A 15489-nucleotide genomic window follows, 5' to 3' on the forward strand; every position below is an offset into this window, starting at 1 on the left:
CTGTGCTGGGGGTAATGGCATCCCCCATTTCGGTGCTGTGCTCCCCCCCATTGCTGGCTGCAGGGCATCTCATGTCTGAGCAGCACGAGTTGGGGCAGCCCAGCCATCATGGGACTCCTGGAGCTGGAGCTTTGAGGGAAGAGGGGCTTGCAGGGTTGCTGGGAGGGACAGGCAGATGGGACGTGACCAGCCTGGACCCTGGGGTCCCCCGGCGCCAAGGGCCTCCCCTCCCTGGCCAGAGCCGGGGCGGTTTCTTGCACACCCGGAGATGGCTCTACCAGATGTGCCTTTGGCTCGGGGAGCCCAAGGCCGTGCGTTTGCAGCCCTTGTTATTGTCACCCCCTTCTTTTGTCCCTCCTGGGGACCTTTAATGAGCAGCCGGGGCCAGGGCGATGCACAGCCCTTCCCACCCTGTCCTCTCTGGACACCGGGAAAACAGCTGGGTGCCCCATCTCCGTTCACCCTGTTCTGGGGAGGACAGTCGCGGAGGCGCTGGGCGGGCAGCCGTGCTCCCTTGCCACGCTGCTCCGGGCCGTGGCAGGGCTCTGGGGATGGCAGGGCACCAGGATGGCACCGGGAGCAGGACCATACCTGAGACAGAGGTTTGGGAAGCGTGGCACGGCGGTGCCCACCAGGCAGCATCTTGCTGGCAGAGCAGCCCCCCTGCCTCGTCCCCAGCCTGGCTGTGCCTGTCGCGGCGGGCAGAGTGGGCACGTGGCGGCGGAGGCGCTGGCATTGCCCGGGGCCAGCGCGGGCGCCCTTCCTTCTTGCTCCGGACGTGTGCCAAGGCTTGCTGGGGCAGGCGCCGGGGAGAGGAGGCCCTGGCAGGGTTTCAGCTCCGGGCTCGGCAGCCTGTCAGTGCCGGGGTGGCCATGCCCCATGCGGGGCCCTGGGCTAGGCACCCCATAGCCGGGCAGGGGTCTCAGCCAAAAAGTGGGTTTAGAGGATGACCCCCTGCGAGCTCGTGAGGGCAGCTCATGAGCCGAAGTGAGAGAGGGGATGGGGTGGGAGCAGAGCGTGCTGCCCTCCCCGGGGCCCCGCGGTGGTTATCTGCCCTGGGTTTAATCTCTGCCTGCACCCCCCCGTCCCTGCCAGCCTCCTCAGGCACTTATCACCAGCAAAAACATGTTGGCTTCGAGCTGGGACCGTTACTGCGGCTTTGGGAGGAAATCAAAAGGGGTTTGTCCCGTCCCATGGCTGGAAATGGCAGTCCTGGCCCCGCTGCTAGGACCGGAGCAGCCTGGTCTCGGGGGTCCCCTCCGTCCCCCTGGTCCCAAGACCCCCATAAGCCACCCAGCTGGGTCCCTTTGCTGTGCCACCCCCAGACACCCCAACCAGCTGTCCCCAGGCAGAGGTATCTGTCCCCTGCTCCCTGTATTTGGGCTCCGGACACTCCCCCATGCCGGGAAGGTAATTCCTGTCCCCAGCCCCATTTCAAAGCTTTCTGTGGACTCCAGTGATGTGTCACCAAATTTGCCTCTTTTTTGAGCATCTTGGACCCCTGCTCTACTCCCACCAGGGTCCTTCGCCAGCCCTGTGGGGCTGGGTTTATCTCGGGGATCTGGGCCTGCCGGTGGCCGGCGGCCAGGCTGGGTGTGGGGCTGTGCCGGGCTCGCCCTGTTGTTTACCTCCTGGCTGTGGGGTCTGACCGTGGAGGATCCAGATGGGATCCCAGAGGTGTGGGGGGCACCAGGTGCCCGCCGTGGAGCGGGTGCGGGGTTTGGCTGAGTGCTCTCCACCCATGACAGCTGTCCAACCCCGGGGGGCAGCTGCTGGGAGGCAGGACAGCAGCGCCCTTGGTGCCCGAGCATCGCCCCAGCTCTGCGCCTGGATTTCGAGGGATTCCCGACCTTTAGGAAGAACGGACATGTTGGCAGGCAGGGAAGGAAACGGGACCGCGGCGCATTTCCTAGGAAGGGCCAGAAATAGCCAGGGGGGAACTTTTGACCCCGGCCCGCGCTCTGTATGCGTGTCTCTCTCTCAATCTCTCTCTCCTTCTCTCTCGCTTGCCTTTTTCTCACCCTTCCTTTCCTCCTGCCTGCCTGCCTGCAGCCATCCCCGGGGGAGAGCATCACGAAGCAGGTAGACACCCTGGTAAGTGCTACCAGTCACGGAGGCTGATCTCTGCCTCAAGACCTCCCGGAGGGGCACTTGTGCCTGTCCTATTGCCAGAAGCACCCTCTGCAGCCAAAATCCCTAAGCCTGGGATGCCCCTGTCGTCCCCCAACATCCCTGGGATGCCCCCAGCCCTCCCTCCCTGCCAGCCAAGGTGATGATGGCCATGCCAAAGGCCAAGGGAGGTGCCCAGGATTGGTGACAAAGGCGGTGGCGGAGCCCAGCCAAGGGGGGACCGGGGCTTTTGCTGCAAAGCTGGCTTTCCTGTCTCGGAGCTGGGGATACGTTATTTAATCTGTGGACATGAAATTGCTAAGACAGTGTAGACAAACGCACTGCCAAAGTCAACGTGGACGTCTTCCCCCCGCCTGCAGCCAGCTTGCTGGCCTCCCTGTGCACCGGGGCTGGGACCTAAGGGATGGAGACAGAGTTGTTCCCATGAGGAAGAGGGTGAAAGCCTTCCTCACCTGTAAGCCAGCTTTTCCCCGTCCCTTTGGTTGTCTATGAAATGTTTCCAACCCCTGTCCGAACTGTCAGGAGCCCCCTTTGCTGGCTTTGCTCTCTTTTGGGGAAGTTTCCTGGTATTTCTGCAGCCTTCCTCGTGCCTCGCATCACCCTTTCCGAGCAGAAGGGACCTGCGGGTTTCAGATGCTGCACAGAGCCTGGGGACATGCTGAGCCAGCCTGGGGCTGGGAGGTGGATGCTTGATGAGGCTGGCAGGGGGGTCTTCAACCCAATGCGACTGAGATGAGCCTGCCCTGTGCTGGGCTGGACTGGGACACACTGGGTTGGCCGGGGTCTCTGGTCCAGAGGGGACCTTTGCAGGGTCTCCCAGCCTGGCAGTGGACAGGAGTGTTCAATAACACGAATGCTTGCTCTTATCAGCTGATCGCGGGCTGACTCTTCCTCGTGCCAGGGCTGGCGGCAGAGACGGCAGCGCGGCTGCGGTTAGATCGGGGCGGGGAGCAGGGCAGAGCTGGGGGGCTCCTGCCAGGGTGGGGGACACTGGAGGGTCCTGGCTGCAGGCACCCACTCCTCTGGGCCAGGAGGGTGGCGGGAGCGGAGCTGCCATGCCATGGAAATGGATTAGCAAGGGTCTCGCCACCATCAAGGTATGGAGAGGGAGAGGGGCTCTGGCGTTCCCGCGTTGCTCACCCTGCTATGCCTCAGTTTCCCCATGCGGGAGAGGAGGGCGAGTCCTGGTTGCCCCACATCAGCTCATCCGTCAGGCAAGGTGGCGGTTTGGGAGGCTGCTGCGGGTGGGTGGGGTGGCAGGGGCTGCTGGGGCTCCCCGGGCTGGTGGGTGCGGGTGGGGAACCCCAGATGTCTCCTGCTACAAAGGTCTGGGGCAGAGCAGAGCCCACAGTGGGGATCCCATCCCGGTCACTGGTGGGTGACGCAGGGACGAGCCCATGCTCAGGTTCAAGCTTGATCCATTTACCTTGGCTCTGCCTGGAAAAGGTTTTACCTCTCTTTTTGCTGCATTTTAACTCCTTCTTTGCCCCCAGCGATGCTGGGGGGTTTCTGGGCTGAGCAGGAGATTTGGGGCACCCTGGTGACAACCTGGGTGGGGATTGTCACTGCTGCCCGCATGCCCCTGGGTGCTCGGACGGGGCTGCTGCCTCCTGAAGTGGCTTTGGCTGGGAGAGGAGACCCTTGTCTCCGGGCCCCATGGGCTGCTGAGCCCGGCTCTGCTCCACCAGGCAGCCTGACTTTGAAAGGGCCGATGGAGGGTGATGCTGGCTGCCCGCGGGAGCCGCTCCGGGACTGCGCCAGGTGGGAGATGGCGGCTGAAGGGCACCAGGGAAACCTCTCCCACCTTGTCCTGTCGCCTGTGGTGTGCCGGTTGCAGGATGCCACAGCCCCGAGGAGGGTGGCAGCAGGTCCCGCAGCTCTGGGGACAAAAGGGACATCTCAGGAGCCAGCTGTGGGGCACATCTCTTGTTTCTGGATCCTTCCGGGGGCTTGGGACGTGCTGCCTGCGCGAGATGAGTCTTTAAGTGACTCCTGCTTGTTAGCTGGAGATACACTAAAACAAATGAGGTGTGAGTGTGTTTTTCCTTAGTGGTTTTTTTTGGAAACCCTGCTTTGTTTTTCGGCTGAGGTCACAAAGTCACCAAGCAAACCGGCTGCAGATGAAATTCTTGAGGCCGGAGAACATGCATAAATAGAAGTTTCCTGCTCCGAGAGCTCAAACATTTCCTCCCGGCGTTCGGCTCTGCAGAGCCGGGGCCAAAGCAAACCGCCATGCCTGGCTGGCTCCTCGCCGCTGCTCGGGCAGCTAACCTTCCCCTGCCCCGGGCAGGGCCAAAGCCACTGTGTCCTGCCAGGTGTGTGTCCGGAGCCTGGCTGAGACCGGAGGGACTCGTAACATGCCTGAGACTGTCCCCCCACCCAGAGCATCCTCCTCAAAGGTCCTCTGGGACCCTGTGCCAAGGCGCTGGCCCCGCAGTGCCCGTGGCAGCTGGTCCCGGCCATGCTGGTTGCGAGAGCTGGGTTTTGCTTGTGGCCATGGTGGGGGGACGATGATGCCATTGGGGTGTTTGGTGCCACCAGGGTGCTCAGCGGGTGGGATTTGGAGACAGCAATATTTTGGGGGTGTTCTGGTGCGCAGTGCAGCATGGTGGGGGTGGGATGCTCCGGCAGCACCATCACACCTGGCTCTAGTGGGACCCTTGTGCTGGCTGCGGGCTGGGTCAGGGCAATAACTCGTGTTTCCTCTCTGGTTCTTTAGGATGCCACAAAATCACCCAAGAGCGGGCAGTCATGCCACAAAACATCCAGGTAAATGCCTCAGTTTCCCCTTCTGGTGACCATCTCTGCCTTGTCTGAAACTCCCCCCTACCAACACTTTACTTCTCCAGATGTGCTACAGCTGGGAGATGCTCCCCATGGAGAAGACATGGGGGTTATGACCCACTATCCCCAACTTGGTGTCCCCAAGACACCCAAATGGGGCTGGGAGCAGGGGAAAGGCTGTGGGAAGTCCTGCCGCTGCATCCCCACGTGTCCCAGCCTGTCTCGCTTAACCCCAGGGGCTGTGCAGGGAGGGGAAGGGTCACAGCGTTCCCTCCCCATGCCGTGTCCTGACGGTGGTCCCCTCCCTCACCCAGGAGCATGAGTCTGACCACGGCCATGGAGAGCAGCTGTGAGCTGGATCTGGTGTACATCACGGAGCGGATCATCGCCGTCTCCTACCCCAGCACAGCCGAGGAGCAGAGCTTCTGCAGCAACCTCCGCGAGGTGGCCCACATGCTGAAGTCCAAGCATGGGGACAACTATGTGGTGAGGGCCACGGCCGGGTCCTCTCCAGGCTGGGGAAGGGGTGGGGGTGCTCAGGTCCTGGGGATGGGGTGCTGCAGGGGATGGGTGCTGCAGCCTTGCCTCTGGCTGGGCTCGGCTCTGGTGAGGGGGGTCTTTGAACCAAGACAGATGGATTTTTTCCTTCCTTGAAGCTTTCCAGTCCCTTTTGGACCCCCTGGGAGTTTTTGGCTATTATGTTGCCCCATGGCAAGTTGCTACTCAGATTAATGTGTTTGGGGAAGCCTCTCATGGGGGGATTTGGGGAGGCTTTGAAGTGAGGAAGAGGTGGGGGGTGGCAGCAAGGGAGGAAGGTGACCCCTCACTCTGTCTTTCCCTTTCCCTGAAGCTTTTCAACCTCTCCGAGCGGAGACATGACATCAGCAAACTTCACCCCAAGGTGGGTCGCAGCTGTGGGGAGCAGAGGGGCTCGGGGCAGGGCTGTCTGTGGGACCAGCTCCCCACTGCAAGCTGTTTGGGGGAGGAACAGCCACCCTTTCCATCCCACCCAGCTAGTGGAGGAGCAGGGGAGGGAAAGCACCGGGACTTCCCAATGAGTTTGTGGGGTCTCAGCTTAACCCCCATCCCATCCCCAGTCCAAACCTGGCTGTTGAGACCTCCCTAAAGCATCATCCCCATCCCTGTGAACATGGGGGAGCCCTGGGCGCCTGAGCCAAGTGACCCAGAGCAGGGCTGAGATCTAGGACTCCAGTGGCCCCCCCAAGGGCAGGGGTCTGGGCAGTGGGGTGCAGGGTTGGGGGAAAGGCTGGGAGGGCCATGTCAGGGCAACGCGGTGGTGCCTGCCCTGGGTCTGTGCCCTAGGCTTTGCACGCTGGCAGGCTGGGGACTACAGAGGGGGCAGAGCCCGGCGTGGATGTGACCCCTGTCATCCCCCCCCCGTCAGGTGCTGGATTTTGGGTGGCCCGACCTGCACACCCCGGCGCTGGAGAAGATCTGCAGCATTTGCAAAGCCATGGACACGTGGCTCAACGCGGCAGCGCACAACGTGGTGGTGCTGCACAACAAGGTGGGCCAGACCCTGTCCCTGGGGCGCACAGTGATGGGGGGCTGGGGGGGCTGGGGGGCTGCAGGGACAGGGCTGAGCAGCCTCAGAGGCTGAGGAGTGCAGGGAATGTGGTGGTTTGTGGCTTGGGGTGTGTGTAGGCATTGGCATACGTGTGCACTAGTGGGTGTCTATGAGGGCTGGGGTGTGCGTGTGGGTTGGTGCATGTGTGTAGGGACTGGTGTGCGTGCCTGTGTGCAGGACGGCTGTGCCTGCGTGCTCGCAGGCACCAACACCCCCATGACACCCCTTCTGCTCTGTGCCCGCAGGGGAACCGCGGCCGGCTGGGGGTGGTGGTGGCTGCCTACATGCACTACAGCAACATCTCGGCCAGGTGAGAGGGACATGCGATCCCGGGGTGGCCATGGGGCCCAATGCCGATCTCCATCCCTCATCTACCCTTTTGTCCCCGCAGTGCCAACCAGGCTCTGGACAGGTTTGCCATGAAGCGCTTCTATGAGGACAAGGTAGTGCCAGTGGGACAGCCATCCCAGAAGAGGTGAGTCCTGGCATGAGTTTTGATCCCGTGGCCAGGGTAGTTGGGTGCAGGGGGGCCAAGGCAGGTGCTCCGCTGTGGGTCCTGCCCCTGAGCTGCCTGTCCCCCCTCTAGGTACATCCATTACTTCAGCGGGCTCCTGTCTGGCAGCATCAAGATGAACAACAAGCCCCTCTTCCTCCACCACGTCATCATGCACGGCATCCCCAACTTTGAGTCAAAAGGCGGTAGGTGCCCCCTACGCCTCCCCCCAGCCCGCCCCTCCCCCCCCCCCCCCCCCCCAAGTCCCACGCTGCCTGGCTGGGCTTGCTGTCCATGGGGGATATTTTCCACAATTTCCTCAGCAATTTGAATTTCCCTTTCCCTCTCAGGGACTGTTCCCTCTCAGGGACTGTTTGCTGTAGCAGGGTGCTACCCTTTTCCTGCAGAGATACCCTCGGGGGTGCTCCCCCTGTGCAGGGCTCCCAGGGCTTGGCACTAACCCGAGCTTCTTTTTGCAGGATGGCACCAAATTGGGGTTGGGGTTTGGGATGTAGCACCATGCCTGATGCCGGTACCCAGAAGTGGTTCCTCTCTCAGAGACCACCACCCCCATCATCCCACCTCCATCCCCAGCCCAGCGCTCGCCCCAGGTCCTACAGGACCCAAACTGGTCTGTAGGGGCTTTCCCCCTTTCCCACCCCATCCAGAGCATCCCTTTCTGCCCATCCCAGATGTTGCCCGTGGCCAGTGCGGGCTGGCTGGGGCGGGGAGTGGCTATTTGCCTTGGCTCCCTCCCTGTTTGGATTTCTCCCCCATGACTAATCCCTGCCCTGGCCTCTCCGCCCTGCTGGCTAACAGCAGCACGCCTTCTCTTCCCGCCTTGATGTCTTCCAGGTTGTCGGCCCTTCCTGAAAATCTACCAGGCCATGCAGCCCGTCTACACTTCGGGGATCTAGTAACTATCTCCTCGCCGTGGGGCTTCCCTCCTCCCCAGCGTGGGGGGCTTGGCAAGTGGGGGGAGATGGAGAGGGTCAAGGCCAAGTCCCCAGCAGTCCCAGTGCCCTGTGCTGAGTCTGTTTGTGGTCCAGGGAACCAAAAAAAGGGGCTTCCCTTTCATTGGAGGTGTTAACTGGCTATACTGGGCCATACTGGGCCCTTTTGCTGGGAGGGCTGTAGTGACTCTGCGTATCAGCAGAGGGAGCCCGGGGCTGTGGAGAGCCTGGGGCTGTGTGTCCCCGGAGGGAGCGGGGACAGGGATGGGGACACCTCCCTGGGGGATGGAGGCATTTCTCCTTTCCCTGCCCAAAAAGCTGCTCCTCCTGCCTGGAATCGTCCTAAAAGCCCTCTTTCTCTCCCCAGAAAAGAGTTTCCCCCCATTTTAACCTCCCCACGATTTACCCCTGACACCATTTTCTGACGCTGCTCTCCGGAGCAGGCGCTGGCAAAGGCAAAGCAGGAGCTGATTTCTCCAGCCTCCCGGGTGCTCTGCTGGGGCTGCATCCCAGCCCGGGACCCCCGGCTCCTGGCCCCCCTGGAGGGAGCAAAGCCCCTTGCCTTGGGGGTATTCCCATCTCACCCCCTGAACTGGGATCTCCCTTCCCTGCAGCTGGGCATCGCCATTAGCTGAGATTTACTGCCATCCCAGCCTTGCCTTCCAGCTTTTAATAGACTGTTTATGGGATGCTGGTAATAAACTCCAGGTTTATCTTGCCTGTGAAATCCAACTCCCTTCTTCCCTCGTCCCCCGCTGCTGACGCCACCACCCGGAGGCAGCCCCCCAGCGCCCTGGGGAGGGGAGGGCTTCTGGCAGGGAAACTGAGGCAGGGAGGAGAGCCTTCCCTGAGAGCTCTCCTTCTGCGTCCTGTGCTGCACTCGACCCACGGGAGCAGGGCGGATGGTTGATAGCACAGTTCCGGCACTCGGACCCTGGTCAAACCTGGGATTTTTAGCCTCCTCATTGAGCTGTGCCTCAGTTTCACCCTCCTGTTCACCTCCCCCTGGGAATGGGTACCCCTTGGGGCAGGGGTCCAGACCCTCCTCTGTCACCAAGAGGGCCAGCTCCGTGCTTTGCACATTTCCTGGCTGGGTATGGGTGGAAAGGGCTGGTGGAGGCGGTGCTGGGAGCTCTGGGGGGGCTCTGCACTGCAACTTATGTCCTTCCACTGTCCCTCTCTGCAGCAACGTGCAAGGAGACAGCCAGACGGGCATCTGCATCACCATCGAGCCTGGCTTGCTCCTCAAGGGTGATATCTTGGTAAGGAGCCTTGGCTCAGCCCCCTGCATGGGAAGCAGCCGGGGGACGGGTGGTCCTTGTGCCTGGGGACCCTCTGGTTCCCCCTTGTCCAGCCCCGGGGGCTCATCCTCACGGTTCAACCCCACTCCCCTCTGCAGCTGAAGTGTTACCACAAGAAGTTTCGCAGCCCAACCCGCGACGTGATTTTCCGCGTGCAGTTCCACACGTGTGCCGTGCATGACCTCGACGTCGTCTTTGGCAAGGAGGACCTGGATGAGGCCTTCAGAGGTAACTGCCCCGCCACCTCTCCACTCCAAACTCCCTCCTCCTCCCGCACCTTTGACACCGCTCCCATCACTGGGACACCTGGGCACCCACCCCAAATCCACCCCCGATGAAGCAGGGTGCTCCTGCTCCATCCTCAGGGTGTGGTGGCACTTGGGGACTGGTGGCAGTGTCGTCCCCTTCGTTGCCCAAATCTGGTAGTGATGCAGAGGGGCTGTCTTGGGGTTGTCTGGGGGCTGAGACGTGCTGCCCCATGCTGGGATATCCCCGACCAGCTCCCGGCCTTGCGCCGGCTGGGGTGGTTGCCCTATGCTCCGCACACTTTTAGCATGGCTGGCTGGGTGCCGTTGGAGGGATGGATGGAGATGGTCCCTTTTCTCTGCTCTCTCCCTTCCAGATGACCGCTTCCCTGAGTACGGGAAGGTGGAGTTCGTGTTCTCCTACGGCCCCGAGAAGATCCAAGGTACGGCTCGCTCACCGCTATGGGGGTTTGGAGCTGGATGCTGGCTCCTTTCCTGCTCCCCAGCTCTGTCCCTTGCTGTCTCCCTTGTGACCTCCCCCTGCTCCATTTGCAGTCCCTTTGTCACCAGGGTGGGATGAGGGGTCCAGGCAGTGATGCTGATCTCGGAGCACCCATGGGTACCCTATCGCCCTCGCTCTCTTCCCTGGGAGGCCGCTCTCTGCAGCACTTGCTGGCCTGGGAGAGAGGGAGGGGGCGCTTGGGAATGGAGGACCCCCCACCCCAAAAAGTCCTGCCCTAGGCATGCTCACTGTCAGTCCATCTGCCTGTCCCTAGGCAGTCCCAAAAGCCCTGGCCAGCCCTGTACACCTTGTTTGTGAGTCTCGATGTACCTCCCATGCCCATCCATCCCTCTTGGTGCTCCCGTTCCTATGTGACTCTCCTGCCTTGCTCCATGGCTCCTGCCCTCGTTCCCTTGCCTGCACCTTCTCTCCATCTCCTCCCTCCATCCCACCCATGCTGGCTCCATTGTCACCCCGACTGACTGTCCTGCCTCTTCCCAGGCATGGAGCACCTGGAGAACGGGCCCAGCGTTTCCGTGGACTACAACACGTCCGACCCACTCATCCGGTGGGACTCCTATGAGAACTTCAACATCCAGCGCGAGGACAGCACGGAGGGCACCTGGGCTGAGCCGCCCCTGCCTGGCAAGCACCTGGAGAAAGGTTAGGGCTCATAGGGTGGTTGGTGGCCCAAGTGTCCCTGTGGAAATCCCCCCCACCCCAGGGAAGGGGACGCTGGCAGGCAGCAAAGCTGGGGGCAGGTGGCCGCTGCCTGGAGGAGCGTGGCCATGGGATGGGAGAGGAAGATCTCGTGGACTTTCCCTCCCACTGCGATGCCAGGGACCTCAGGATCTTTTTTCGGTGCTTTTGCTCTCAAAGCTCTGTTTGCAGAGCAGAGTCCAGCCCTGGTTCACGCCCCAGAGCTTTGGGAAACCCAAACCCCAAGTCTATCGGGAGCAGGACCTAATGGGGAGGACCATTAGGTCTCCCAGCTCCTTTATCGTGGCACAAATGTGGCAGGATGTAGCTGTGCCTCAGTTTCCCCTGGGAGAGGCAGATGCCTCACTGGCCCTGGAGGGTCTGCACCATTGCTCGGAGCTGGGAAAATCCCCCTGAGCACCCGTTTGGATGCGGTGAGTTGGCTGCCCTCGCCTGCTTGGCAGGAACAGGCAGCACTTGCATATCGAAGGGTGGTGGGCCCCCCTCCCGGCGGCAAAGCCACCTGTGGCCGAGCAGATGCCTGAGTTTTCCTGGCCCGGTCCGGACAGGCGTCCCCAGAGCGGGGACAGCTGTGGTCCCTGAAGGTCACCGGCTGCTCTGAGTGGGAGCTGTGGGTGGCTGGGCTCACTGGGGAGGGTGGGGGCTCTGGGTGCCCAGGGCTGGCAAGGGGGTCCCTGCCTGCAGTGGGGACATGGGGCCAGACATGGGGCGGCTGTGCGGAGCTGGCATGGGCGCCTGCCTTGGCACGGGGCACTAAACAGGCAACTCGTGATGCGCGGGCTCAGCTATGTGGCGCGGAGCTGCGGGTCCGTCCCCAAGGGGAGGGGACGTATGTCCCCACCGTCAGCTCAGACCATGGTTCTGCCCCTGCCCCAAGCTGGCAGGACCGACTGGCAGCCCCCTCCTACCTGTGGAGACCCGAGTGCCTCGGTGCATGTGTGTTACCCTCTGGCCCCTGGGGCAGAGCCACAGCATTCCCAGCCCCTTGCAGGGCTGCAGAGGTACCCCAGGGCTCCTCTCCATCCCCTCCCGGGGGTCTTGATGGGTGTTGGGGCTGCAGAGGTCCCTCCATGTGCTGGCCAGGCTGTCCTCCCTGCAGGGAGGGTGGTGATGGGGAATGAGGGCACCTTGGCAAACACTGCCCCGATTTGGGGATGAGCTGGGACTGCCGGAGGGCGAAGCCGCAGGCAGGAGGCTGCCCCCTGACCTGTGCCAGTGCAGGCAGCTGCAACACAGCCCATCTATAGGGGGTCTCACCCTGGCTGCCCCATGGGGCACCTTGAGCAGTGGCAGGGAGAGCCAGCGTGGGCTCGGGGGGCTCCCATCTTCTTCCCTCTCTGTCGGCACTTTTCCTCTTCTTCAGCCTGTCCCAGGATGGGATGGGGACCCCGGTGCCCGGCTGTGCGAGGGGGGTCCCTGTTTATGGTTGTTCTCGCCTTATTTGGTCAGGGAATTGCACGCCACATTTTTGGCACCACCAGGCGTGAGCGAGCGGCGGCCGGGGGCGGAGGGGGGTGAGGCTGGCACGGGGACCCAAGCCGGGGTGGGATCAGCCGCTGCTCCTCGTCCCTGCCACTGCCCGTCCCCACCGCTCGGCGAAGGCTCCCCGCAGACCGGCACCGCAGCCCAGGCCGACGGGATTGGGATCGCCTGCCAAACGGTGGGTATCCCCTGCGTCGCGTCTCTGCCGGCCACAGCCGCTCTCGGTGGAGGTGGATGCCCTTTCTCCAGCAGCTTAGGCTCGGCGTGGGGCACCCATATGGGCTGGGGGGGTGCCTGACAGGGTGGGCATGACCCTGTGGGACCCCAAAGCTGGAAGGGCAGGTGGATGGCTGGGGATGGTGCCTGTCCTGGTGTTACCCTCGCCTCCGCTGTGCTTATCTGCGGCGGCTTCGGGAAGGAGAAACTGAGTCGCAGCAGGGTTGCCGGCTGACCAAGCTTGCCCAGGGCAGAGGGCATGAGAGGGGGATCTGAACCCCCACATCTTGCTCTCTGGCTGAGGGGACCTGGCTGGGTCTGCAGACCACCCCTATGGCACAGGCTGGCCCCGTCAGCCTGCTCACCCTCCTGCCTTACCCAGGCAGGGTCCCTGCTGCCCGCCGGGCTTGGGCTGCCCCGTGGTCCTTAGCTAGAGTGGGGTGCGCTGGAATACCCCCACAGCCCCGTCCCACTGCCCATCATCCATCCCCATGCGGCACGGGGGAGGCAAGCGGCTCTGCCTGCCCTCCTTCCTCCTCCTCAAAGGATCTTTGTGGTTTGTGCTGGCTGCGTGGCAGGTTCCTGCTGCAGTCCCCATAGCCATCGGTTGGCTGAGAGGGTGTTTGGAGGCTGAAGAGTAGTGATGGTTTACTTCTTCCTTTGGCTGTTTTTGGGGTTCAGATGTCCTTTATCCAGGGTGGATGAAGGATGCTTTGCCAGCACTGTGGTGGCTCTCCTCGGGGGGCAAAGCTAGCTCTGGGGAGGCAGGAGGAGACTTGCAGCTGGATGCGGCACTGCTGGCTTTGCAGCTGGTTGGAGGATCGTGGCAGAGAAATTTTTGGGGTACCTCAGAGGCAGGTGGGCAAATCTGGCTGGGCAACATCTATGGCCTGGTTTGGTTTTGCTGAGAAAACCAATGCTGATGGAGAACAGGGTACTGGGGCCAGCACAGAGGTGGTGGAGAGGTTGTCCCCAGGGTCTGGATGTGTGACCGTGGTGGGGGGCACCATCCTGGGGTGGTGTGAGACAATGTGAAAGGGCTGGGTGTGTGTCCCCAGCCCAGCAGCTTCCTGTAACCAGCCCCTGGATCCACCCTGGCTGGTCCTGCTGCACCCAGCATCCACCCCACCTCTCCACCTCCCACCTCTGTACCATCCCCGTCCCCACTGCAGGCTGGCCCTGCCTGCCTCCCCTTTTTACCGGGGCTGGAAGAGGGGTGGCTGGGGCCTGGCCAAATCCAACATCTGCCAGAGACTTGCTAAATCCCCACCTGAGTCATGGTTCTGGCGCAGGGCTCCCCTGCAGCTCAGCCCTGCATGCAGGGCAGGGCTGGCCAGGGTGGGGAGCGGGATGAGCATCCCACCCCTTTGGGGATGAGAGGTCACAGCAGAGCCTGAACCCCATGTGGCAAAGGTTGGGGGGTCCCAGAGCCCCCTAAATCGAGCTGGATGCTGATCTGGCACCTTTCCATGGGGCAGCAAGCCCCTAGATGGGGTCGCTGTCATCCGTGGGTCCCCCAGGAGGGTGGGCATCTTGTGGGGTACATCTTCCTTAGTGGGGTCAAATCCTGCCTCACTTATCTGGGGCTGAGGCTGCCCAAGAGGGCAAGCCAGGCTGTGCAGAGGCGGAGAGCCAAATGGGCCAGGCCAGAGCTGTTAAATCCATTGCTGGAGCTGCCGGCGGGCTGCTGCTCTCCCCCCGCGGCTGGATCCGTCCCCTGGCCAGGCTCGGCAGGGAGGGGAGCCGCTGGCTCTCCTCTCCTCTTCGCCAGCTGACTAAAGCTGAAGGAATCTGCTTCCCCCTCCCCATCCCGCCCCTCTCTGCTGCTCTCTGCTCCGGCCGCAGCAAGGTAAGGGCTTGGAGTGGGCGTTTTGGGGGGCAGCGGTGACCTGGCTGGGCTGGATGGGGATCCACAGGGAGTGTCTCCCCCTTGCTTCTGGTTATTCCCCATGGGAGAAATGCTGGAGCATCTACGGGCTTGGCTAGACATTTCAGCTGGAGCGTGGCTGCTCCCAGGGCAGGGTCTGTCCCCTGACCTGGTATTTGGGGTTGTGACGGGGGGGTTGATGGGGTTTGGTCCCGCTGGGACTGGGAACCAGGCAGGGATTGGGATGCAGGGAGAGAAGGACGGGCTGGTGGGAGCTCAGCCCCTTCTCTTCCCCCTTTAAACTGTCCTTGAAGTCAAAACCTGCCGGAGCCGTGTACAGGGGGCTGGGGCTGTCCCTGGGCAGCTGAGCTGCCTGCAGCTGTGCAACCAGGGCAAAAAATAAAACAGCAGAGAAGCAAGCAAACCTCAGAGGTTTTGGGAGGATGGTGACTTGGCGCGTGCCACTATTTGGGAGCAAACAGGGCTGTGAGTCAGGGGGCCGGCTGGAAACGCTGCTCTCATCCCCTGCCGTCATCCACGGGGGTGTGGGAAATGCACGATTTGGGGGATTAGAGTGGAGGGAGCCTCACGTTTTGCTGAGTATGTTGGATCAATCGAGGATTGGAGGCCTGAGCACGGGTTCAAGCAGGGGCCCAGACACGGGGTGGGCTCACCGTCACCTGCACCAGCGAATTGTCAGCACCATCCCAGCATGGATTTTGCCCGGGATGGAGCAGCGCGGTCACAGGCAGCTCCAGGGTGGATAGGATCTGTGCCATGCCTCCTGCCACGGGACAGGGTGGCACGTGCCATCCCAAAACCAGTGCTGGTGCGTCCACGCTGTGCTGCGGGACAGGGAAGGGGGGTTGTGAAAACGGGTCGGGATTGGCGCTGGCGGGGTTGGTGGCTTGGCCACAGTGGGTTTCCACTCTTTGGCTGTGTATTTATTTACGATGGAGAAGCTCAAGTCTCCAGCAAGACATTTGGGTTTGCAGACCTGGCTGGGTTCCAGCATCACATGTGGCCTGAAAGGACATCCCCACCCCGAATGTGTCACTGCTTTCTGGGGGCATGTGTGAAATGGGCACGCAGGAGCTGGGCAGGGCTGCTGGGGGGATCATCCCGTGCGGTGATGCTCAGCACCTGGTGCAGGGTGGGTAGGCTGTGCAGCTGTCCGTCCGTCTGTCTGGCTGTCATGCCTAGGAAAC

At 62.3% G+C, this 15489-nt stretch overlaps 1 protein-coding gene across 18 annotated transcripts in view; it reads left to right on the forward strand.

Annotated features, from left to right (window-relative positions):
- TNS1 (tensin 1) overlaps positions 1-15489 on the forward strand; it is a 69972-nt gene that overhangs the window by 23639 nt on the left and 30844 nt on the right. For 14 of the 18 annotated variants that reach the window (XM_087733823.1, XM_087733824.1, XM_087733826.1 and 11 more), the window contains 13 exons: positions 2053-2094; positions 4850-4899; positions 5229-5400; positions 5765-5815; positions 6320-6442; positions 6748-6812; positions 6894-6977; positions 7089-7201; positions 7851-7911; positions 9135-9210; positions 9348-9477; positions 9872-9937; positions 10498-10659. In XM_087733823.1, the coding sequence (XP_087589949.1) occupies positions 2053-2094; positions 4850-4899; positions 5229-5400; positions 5765-5815; positions 6320-6442; positions 6748-6812; positions 6894-6977; positions 7089-7201; positions 7851-7911; positions 9135-9210; positions 9348-9477; positions 9872-9937; positions 10498-10659 (1195 nt within the window). Of the gene's footprint in view, positions 1-2052; positions 2095-3096; positions 3228-3248; positions 3345-4849; positions 4900-5228; positions 5401-5764; positions 5816-6319; positions 6443-6747; positions 6813-6893; positions 6978-7088; positions 7202-7850; positions 7912-9134; positions 9211-9347; positions 9478-9871; positions 9938-10497; positions 10660-15489 lie in introns of those variants that run through there. The other 4 variants (XM_087733825.1, XM_087733835.1, XM_087733836.1 and 1 more) reach the window with 3 other exon arrangements.

Source organism: Nipponia nippon, unplaced genomic scaffold, assembly GCF_047370975.1.
Source record: "Nipponia nippon isolate SJK-2023a ecotype South Korea unplaced genomic scaffold, ASM4737097v1 scaffold_5, whole genome shotgun sequence".
In the NCBI taxonomy this organism is placed as follows: domain Eukaryota; kingdom Metazoa; phylum Chordata; class Aves; order Pelecaniformes; family Threskiornithidae; genus Nipponia; species Nipponia nippon.